This window comes from Populus alba, chromosome 6 (genome assembly GCF_005239225.2).
Source record: "Populus alba chromosome 6, ASM523922v2, whole genome shotgun sequence".
NCBI classification, from domain to species: Eukaryota; Viridiplantae; Streptophyta; class Magnoliopsida; order Malpighiales; family Salicaceae; genus Populus; species Populus alba.
The window spans coordinates 11,778,145-11,787,582 of record NC_133289.1 but is presented as its reverse complement, the minus strand read 5'-3'; the positions used below and the strand labels follow the sequence as shown (position 1 = coordinate 11,787,582).

General features: G+C 35.6%; 2 protein-coding genes across 4 annotated transcripts; one reads left to right on the top strand and one right to left on the bottom strand.

Moving 5' to 3' along the window:
• The first annotated feature begins 157 nt into the window (after positions 1 to 157).
• On the top strand, positions 158 to 4,592 carry LOC118048429 (uncharacterized). Of its 3 annotated transcripts, XR_012170054.1 has the most exons (4): positions 159 to 486; positions 1,176 to 1,329; positions 2,574 to 3,544; positions 3,619 to 4,592. XR_012170054.1 is itself a non-coding variant. In XM_073409668.1 (3 exons), exons 1-2 carry the CDS (start codon positions 338 to 340, stop codon positions 1,309 to 1,311), a joined length of 285 nt encoding a protein of 94 aa, XP_073265769.1. In that variant the 5' UTR covers positions 158 to 337; the 3' UTR covers positions 1,312 to 1,329; positions 2,082 to 2,322. The 3 variants fall into 3 exon arrangements, 2 of the variants coding, with proteins under 2 accessions (XP_073265769.1, XP_034913981.1); XM_073409668.1 differs by lacking the exons at positions 2,574 to 3,544; positions 3,619 to 4,592 and adding an exon at positions 2,082 to 2,322 and having other exon boundaries at positions 158 to 486; XM_035058090.2 differs by lacking the exons at positions 2,574 to 3,544; positions 3,619 to 4,592 and adding an exon at positions 2,129 to 2,322.
• LOC118048428 (respiratory burst oxidase homolog protein E) lies at positions 1,889 to 7,586 on the bottom strand. The gene is made up of 14 exons (XM_035058089.2): positions 6,816 to 7,586; positions 6,562 to 6,721; positions 6,214 to 6,262; positions 5,638 to 5,751; positions 4,652 to 5,074; positions 4,015 to 4,398; positions 3,842 to 3,937; positions 3,628 to 3,743; positions 3,360 to 3,530; positions 3,110 to 3,269; positions 2,828 to 3,016; positions 2,583 to 2,711; positions 2,341 to 2,419; positions 1,889 to 2,187 (listed from the first exon to the last, which is right to left on the bottom strand). Exons 1-14 carry the CDS (start codon positions 7,414 to 7,416, stop codon positions 2,078 to 2,080), a joined length of 2,781 nt encoding a protein of 926 aa, XP_034913980.1. The 5' UTR covers positions 7,417 to 7,586; the 3' UTR covers positions 1,889 to 2,077.
• Positions 7,587 to 9,438: the final 1,852 nt, after the last annotated feature.

Below are 9,438 nucleotides of genomic sequence, written 5' to 3'. Positions count from 1 at the left end.
ACTAATTTAGAATATTATTTAATTTAGTCTTTCTAAATATATGAGAAATTAAAAAAAAAAAGTATCTGGAATTGATCTAGAGTGTATGTAGGATATCACAAAGCTTAGGGACCTCTCTGCAATTTATTTCCTCCAAATCGTCGAAAGAGCAAATAAGTTTTAAAGCATTAACCGGCAAAGAAAACAAAACCCTAAACCCTAGCCTTCCAATCCAATTATATTTTTTTTCTGGGTAGAACTTAAAACAGCTATAGTTGACTATTTGGGTTTTCAATTCTTCAAATATCTCTCTGTTCCTTGTTTGTAGTTGTTTGAAACCTAAAACTAAGATAGCAAAATGGAGGGATTACTGAAATTTGTACGTCAGGACACGAAGCCAGGGGCTTCCTTGTCTGCTAATTCTTACAACTTAAGCGAAAAGGTTGGATTAACTGCAGCTTTATCTCCCCCGGACCAGTCTCGTGTTTTGATCACCAGGCCTCCCAGGTGCTTTTCTTGTCCAGTTATTTACTTTCTTTTTTCTTCTGGAATATATTTTTTTTTTCCTTTTTTTGATCTTCCAATTACTTGCTGACTATGATATTGAGTGATCCCTCAATTTCCTTGTAAGGCCCTGTATCTATAATTCAGGGATAAAGTAATTGTTGTCTTTGTAATAGAATCTCTTTATTGCTCATTGGATTATGATTCAGTTCCACGTTCTGCACTTAATTTTTGTTGATCAATTGGGATTTGTAGTGCTAATTATTATCTGTGGACTTTTTTTTTCCTGTGAAAAAGGGTTCATCATGCCTTTGTTTGTTTGAAAAGTTTATTCAATGGTGGGAACTCATGTTTGAATATGTGATCTTTCATGTCACAAACAATCTTGTGTAAATTTCTATTAATTTAGCGAGGAAGCAACCAAAATCTCCCAACTGGTTTGGTTCTCAGTCAGAGCAGTTTGAATGTTTCGTTTCCAGATTTTGGACAAATATGCTTGCTGAGTAACTTTCAGATATTTCTCTTAAATTCTCAGTTCTACGCAATTTTTAGTTAAGTTCCAAGAAATGGTCTGATTTAAAGTGCTGCCAAAATCGTATTATTTGGCTCTGATTCCGTCATTGCCAACTGACTTGTAATTACTGCTTCTCTGGCTTTCCTTATGGACCGTGTGATTGTTCATCTAATTGCAGGCAAATGGTTTCTCTGTGGACTTGCTCAAAGATGTGTGCGATTTTCTTTGTTGCTGGAATTGTTGTTGGGTACACGCTGAAGAAACGTGTTAGGAGATGGGCTGCCAAGCTTCTTAGGAGGTTGAAAGATGACTGACGCAGTAAAAACCCTTTTGTATGTCATACAACTGACAGAGCTGCTTATGCTTGTCTGTGTCTCATGCCAATGACATCCTATTACATTTTAACATTTTGCAAGTTGCTCATTGATACATGGTTATTTGCAGGCTATTTCCCCCCCTTTATAGCACCGGTAATCTCTGTTGTTGTTGGCTTTATTCATGAAATCATATTCAAGTATGCAGCCCTAGAATCCAATGGCATGTGAATTTCCTTTCCATTCACTGCACTGCACTTTGTGCTGTCTGATTAGCTTATTAATTTCCTTTACATTCACCACCCCAGTGCCTTTCTGGCATGTTATTGAAGTCAACTTATGGCCCTTCTCCATTTTGATTTGGAAATACAGCATGTTTATATTAAAATAATTGCAATGATCTCCGTGAACACAATATTATAACTGCTCCTTATGTCAACACAGCTAAGCTGTCCATTCTGAAGGTTTTCAGGATGTATTTTCAACTATTGGAATCCTTAGACAGATTAGCAGAAGCATAGAAAGTCCTTTAAAATTCTCTCTCTCTGTTTTTTTTTTTTTTTAATTATTTATTGAACTTCTCTTTTGTGTTGGACACCGTTGCTATATCAACATAGTAGATAATCTACATCTTTCTGAGCTACATATAGGACATGTATACGTATAAATTTTCCCTCAGTTTTTTTAGTAATTACAAAAGATGATGATGATAATAATAATAATAATAATAATAATAGCTTGACTTTCAAATGGTGTTCCTCTTGCTTCAGAAATACTCTTTGTGAAACTCAAACCTTGTGGTTGTCTTGTGACTCAGCTCCTGGCATAGCTTCTTCAGCTCCTTTGCCAACACTGGCATCCCGCAATAGAACACCCCTGCATTGTAATTTGGCAAGCTGTTTTTTAGTTAAAAGTTACTAATACTTGTCTATTACCAAAAGATTGCAGTAGATCGATGCCTTGTATTTTCAACCGTAATCTGGTCATTACATGAAAATGGTGTTTTATTAATTTGTATGCTTTCCTTACCTACTGTGCCAAGCGGATGCTTTGAAGCAATTTTGTTAAACACTTCTTTCCAATTTGGTCTTGCAAAGTGTGTCCTTACCTGCAACAAAATAGAGCCAAATGATGAATAAGTTTTCTCACCCCCTGCGGTGCTTTGAATATTTGATTTCCCAGCTCCCACCACCAGTTATTGATTGGCGGTTGACCTTGTTGTCTACAGTAATTTTGACAACATAAAACTTTATATTTATCAGGGAACATACTCGAGTGCCTGACACGATGTCAACACCATGTTTCGCATGGTTGAGAGCTTGGACCATGGTGATCAAAGTTGACCTTGCATCACCTTCTTCGTAAACGCTTGTAAGGTAGTTGTGCAGTTCGATTTGACCCTATTTCGTTGTTATATAAGAAGAGGGAAGGTTAATACCTATCACTTTGCAATGATAGCCGTGGCAATTTATTTGAGACATGGATAATGAACATGGGTTGGAAGTTTTTGTCTTACTTTGTGATCCATCTCTGCAACTTCATCCATGACTCCTTTAAACCATTCAAAAGATCCAGGCTCTCTAGTAACCCAGTAGAAATGAGCGTTGGTAGTCCTCTGTGTTCTCTTCTTGCTAACTGGTGTCATACTTGAAGATGCATAACTATTTGAACTGTCATCTGACCGACTGTTTTCAGTGTTTGAATCCTAGTAAAACATAGAAAATCAATTGCTGGATGTAAATCTTCACTTCATAATAGTATAATAGATATAGATGAAATCTCAGGGAATGACATTTACCATTTGATTATCTGCTGTTCGTGTATTATTCAAAAGATCTCTAAGGATGCTTATGAAAGGGGTAGCTCCTATGCCAAGCCCCACGAGAAGCAAGACATCGTAATTTCTGTAGTCTTGTGCTGGAGCTCCATATGGACCATCAACATACAGCTTTGGTTGTCTGCAGCAATGCAGGCATTTTGCCTCAATATTTTCACAAATTGTTTGAATGCAAGTCTAATACAGTGGAGTTGCTCAGTGTTTAAATAACCTTGTTTGATCCATGCGCCCAAGTTGACCAAATTTGGCACGGCCAATAACAGATGGCGATTCATTTTCCTCGGTGAAAACACGCTTCAATTCCTCCGTCCAGTCTCCGACTACCCGGATGTGAACACTGAGATGGTCATCTCCTGGTGCTGAGGTTATAGAGAATGGGTGCCTGAAAAGGACTAGGTTCATTTCTTTGAAGCATGATCATATTTCATAATAATAATAATATTGTAATTAACAGGAGTTGTTATTTTCAGAAACACTACCATTCAAAGGAGGAAATTGCTGGGCATTGTAGAAAAATGTACTGCCCGCTTTTGTACTTGAATCCCTGTGGCTTGGACAAGATTAAGCTGAGGACATTTCCCGGTAGCACTGACAACTATCCGAATCAGGTCATGTTAGACTCTCTTCTCGCCAAGAAAAACAAGAGATCATCTAGAAAACAGCGACAAAGCCTCCAAGAACTTGACTAATTACCTTCAATAATTTTACAGAATAATGTTCTGATCTACGTGTTCTCACGTTTCGTTCAACCATGTAGAGCAGCAAGGGAGCCGAGATATACATCCACGTCTGGAAAATCAGAAAAATAACAGATGTTACTAGCTAATTATTGATTATCTTGTCACAAAAGCTTCGAAAGTTCTTACTGTTTTCTGATACCACTTGTGGGCTAAGAACAGGAAGGTTCCATGGACGAGCAGCAGAATATAGACCACACCAGTAAGATGATGAGAGTACCAGAACGCATTGAAACCTGTCAATTTGTTGAAGGGTGCAGGTAGTCTCACCCCATTTCTCCGGAAGCGGCCTGTTGCCAGAGTGAATGCAATGGTCAATAACACCACCATAGAAATCCCGGTCACGCCTTCAATACCAGTCACAAGTTCTTCATATGTAGGCTTTTTATTATTGAAATCAGACGCAATCAAGGCAAAATTTTCAGGAGACGAATTTATCAGACGGGGAAAGTCACATAATAGATGGTTTCCCGCATGCAAGATGACTCCAATTACTATAGCGCCTGCAACCATCTGGGAAAATAAGGTAAAAGAAAGAGGGGGTCAGGGACTGACTATGTTTTTAGCATGTTTCTATTAAACATTCACTTCTTTACTTTGGTTGGCTTGTAGAATCTCGGATTGTTGCTCCATTATTTATAACTATGAACAGAACCTTAAACAAAGGCAAATCGTATATGAATTTGATTTCTTTTTTTATCTATTAATTAACTTGTTCAAATCCTTTGTCAATTATATATATAATTAGCATAGTAAGCCTTCTTACCTTGTGGAAATTAATATTTTCATCAAAAGGAACAAATGATCTTGCTCGAGTGGACCGAAGCCAAGTCAGTGTGTTTCGACAAACAGGTAATAGAATCAGAGCCATGTTGAATTTGAGAGTCTCTGCAGCACCTTTGGCACTCGCCAAGCAATAGCCCATGACGTGAAATGCAGCCTTGTTCTTGTATTGAAGGAATTTCCAGACGAAGAGGCCAGCCATTATCATCACCCACAGCGATAAAATCCAAGCCCTTTGCCATTTCTCTAGAATTAAACTCCTCAATTTAAAGCTTAGCCTATGCATCACGTTCTGGGGTTTGATTGAACTTATGTTCTGACTCCAGCTCACGCTTGCTGTACTCAGTGGTCTGCTGTAGTTCATGTATGTGTCCCTTTGTAGAAGAAGTGTCTCTAACTGCCATAACTGAAAATGGGAAATAACTCTTTTTTCTCTTAAATCTTAAAAAAAAAAAAAATGAAAAGACTAAGCCCGATTATAAGTTGTAGGGCTGGAAAAGTCAAGAAAACTTCCCGTTACTTTTTTTAGTCATGGATCTTCCGGTGACTTTATTACTGAATATTAAATACAAGTACATGAATCGTAAATTTATAATAAATCATGAAATCAATAGAAGAAAGAAATATAGTAAATTGAGTTATTGGTGGCATCCACTACATGATTTGGACGAGGCCCGAAGAGACCTCCGGCTGAAGGTAAGGTGGGCTGAATTTAAAATTATTTAATGTTATGATAATGCTTATTTTTTAAATTATTTATTATTTAAAAATATATTAAAATGATATATTTTTTAAAATTTTATTTTTAAAATTAACACATCAAAACAATTTGAAAATATCAGAGTATTTAATTTACAATAAAAAAATAAAAAACACAAATAAACCAGCTGCTCGTGGCCTATTCAAAAAGCTGGAGCAGAGGTAAACAAGCAGCTTGATCATCATTTGAAGGTTGAATTTGTGATTTACCTCAATGTATCCGAGGTTTTCAGGATCAAGTTCTTCCATTATCAACGAAGCATATTCTTCTGCTTGTTCTTTCAACTTTGACAGTTTATTTGCAGAAGCACTGAGCATTATAAGCTGGGATTGATTAAAAGAAAGAAATAATTTCACAGTTAAAATATTATTTGGCATCGGTTGCTCATGATGTGCATGTAACTAACTACTTTATAATAATAAATTAAAAAAAAAAATGTAGGGTGTTGTCATGTAAATATGCTTCTTGACAAATACTTTGATTTGATCGGTGGTAGTTAATACATTTGTAAAACATGTCTCCGATTAATTTGCTTAATTTGTGAGAAACCTATTTTAATGGTAAGAGAATTAAGAAATAATACCACTTTCTAAAACCGGTGAATGCATGCGAAACAACACCATCAGGAATAAAGTACAATTATTAATGTTTTTCACCCGAAAATAACAAATCTAATTGAATTATTTTTCTTCGAATAGTTGGTATTGTGCATCTCAGTCAGTAGTTGTAATATTATTTAGGAATCTTTTGGGAGAATAATATTATACTACTGAAAATATTATTACCTCCTGCACTTCTTCTCTCGTGATCCTTCCGTCTTCGTTGCTATCTGCCCTGCAATGCACCAGAAGTTTCAAGTTTCTCGTTTTCCGATTGGAATTATAACCAGACTATCAGCAGGTTAATTAAAGCCCTAGAACATGTCTGAGAACTGATCAAACGCCCAAAAAATATAGGCGGATCGAGACGACGGTGGTCATGCATGCTTACCACCTGAGATTTATGCTACAGTCTTAAACACCGCCGTTGAGTTCGTACGTGGAACTTAAAGATCGTCAAATCCCAATTGCTACTATGATTTTCAAAACAGTCGGCGGTGAAAAAATGAGAGAGAGAGAGAGAGAGAGACGCACATGTCAAAGAAAATTTGAAGGCGCGCGTCAAAACTCTGGTCAGAAATCTGTAACCAGAAATCATGAAGCTCTTCTTTGCTTATTTTCGTTATTCTCTGCCTCTTCCTCCTCGCTAGTGCATCAAATATACACACCGCAAACTCCTTCGAATTCATCATCCCTAACACAATCGCTCACACACCATGTCAGAAACCCAACAACAAACATAAAATTATTTATTTTTAACCAGTGATTATTATTAAGTAACTATTTACCTATACATTCACCAAAATCTTCTCTAGCAAGCAAACCGTCTTTAGCAAGCAACTTGAACCTGGACTCGACTCGTTTCCACAGCTCATTCGACTCAGACGTCGTACCGGTTGTCTTATTTATAAACCTCAACCCTTTCAGTCCTCTTTGAGCGCTCAGTTTTGACCTGTCAAGCTTGGCTTTCAATTTCCGTGCATCTCTCGCCGAGATTGCTCTCTCTTCATTCTCCGACCATGTCGTTCTCGACGATCTTGATCTTAACCACCCGAACTTCCGCCTAATCCTCGACGTTGCCGACAAACTCCTCTCTAAAATCCCCGCCGCAGAACCACCGCCAGGCGTACTCGGAGTTGACATACCTCTACCGTTCGGATTAACACTGCAAACAACAATGGAGTCTTTTTCGAGCTCGAGCGTGACCTCAACTAACTCATCTTGGTTGTTTCTTCTCAGGTCGTTCAAGAAAATCGGCAACATTGCACCGCCAATCTCGCAGTCGCTGGCAGTTTCTGAACCGTCGTGATCATCGTCTGGTAAGTCAAACGTGCGGCTGTAATTGGATAGCCTGGAGTTCGTCCTCCCAAACGACGATGTTGATTTCATGATTATGTTTTTTGCTCAGACTAGTTTTACTTGTATTATTATACTTTTTGTTTCGTTTTCTTGATGGTTATGCATAGAAATGGGATGCAGAGAGAGAGAGAGAGAGAGAGAGGAAGAAGGAGATGAGTTTGGATTGACACGCTTGGCTTGGAATTCTAGAGAAGATAAATAAATGATTTACAAGTAGTAAGGCCGTCCTAAAACATGCAAGACAAACACTTCTCAACCGATCTCTACACACGATTTCAACGCTTGTCTACAAGCCTATTCTTACAACTCCCATCGATTAATTTGTATCCCACCCTTACAATTCACTGTGTTTTCAATACTACGGTGTACCGATTTAATTTATTTTTTCCATATCAGATATATAAATTATTTTCCATGGCTTCATTTTATACTGTTCACCCTTATTATTTAATTTAATTTTTCTTTTCTAAACTTATTTCCTTTTAAAAGATTATATCCTTGTTTGAGTTGACGGAAGATTGTTTAATCTAAATCTTGTTATCAAGTATAACTCTAATCTAACTGAAAATATCCAATAAGCTATTTAAATGTATCTAAAATGATTTTTTTTTAATAAATTTATATCATTATATCTAAGTTTTTTTTTTTCTTATCTTTAAAAACATGACAGTAGGAAGATAGAGAGTACCATCTAATTTATAATACTAGATCTATAAATTAATAACTCTTTATAATTCTTAGTTTTGATTTAATTTACTATCAAATTTAATAGTTTTATCAATGTAAATATTTCACTAGCAATCTTTTGATATGTATGTTACCAATAAAATCATAGATAGAAACAATCCTCCAAAAAAACTCTCATAAGTAATAAATATACTGATGGATTTACAAACGGATAAAACATGCCAAAAGAAAAATTTACCCTCTTTATTCCATCGATAAATATAATATATCACTGACAAAATATAATCTGTAATTCTGTTGGTATGTTAATAGTAGCAATAACATTTGCAGTAATTATTTTTCAACTTTTTAGAATATACCAATAGAATAGTTTTGTCGATAACCTCATTAGTAATAGTGGCATTTTCAATAATTCTTTTCTAACTCCATGAAATATACTAATTGTCTAGTTTTGTTGGTAATATTTTAAAAAATATATTGAACAGAAGTAGAAAAATAGTTAAAATAAATTCATTTTATAACTTTAAAATAAATTAGTATAAAAATAAAATATTTATTACAAATTTAAACTTCTATACATTCAACTACAATAAATCTAAACACAAAGATGAGGAGGAGGAATTAAAGTTAGTTGTCGCTAGAATCATAGATTCAATTAGGGAGTGCACTTAAACCACTCATACGTGATCTCATCTTCATTACTAATTGACGGAATTCTTTATAATCAGTATTGAGTCATTCATTTTTTTTTTTTTTTAAGATTGTCCTTGTGTCTCCTTCAACCAACTATTATATATATCCTGGAAAGAAAAAAATAAATTCATCAGATTCAAGGAAATAATAGCTTAAGAAGAAAAAAAGATTGAAAACCAACATATCACAAAGTGTTGAGCTCAGCTATCATGAATTGTTGCATCTTTTTTTACAGTCATCATTCCGCACATGCGTCTTAACAAAAAGCTTCAATAGGCCTGACTCACGTCAAAAACCATACCTTGAAATTAAAAAAAAATTGTATGTTGAATATATTTAAATAAAAAAAACAACTAATAATAAAAAAATGGATGTAATAAAAGAACCCTATCATCTACTTCGGATGTGAAACAAACAGAATGGAGCCGTCAATGTGTGTGGTAATGAAACCATGAACATGAAATTCCGATTATCCATACCGAACTGTGACCATTGAGTGAAACGCACGGATATCACGCGCTGAATGTATTTTGCTCATACAGCCTCTAAGATGTATAGCGGGATCTAAAATTCTTTCAAAATATCGTCATGTCATTCTAGCCTAGAAGCTCTTTTTTTTTTTTTTTTTTTTTTCCGGGTATGTTTTGGTTTGTTTTGTGCCTCGTATCAAAA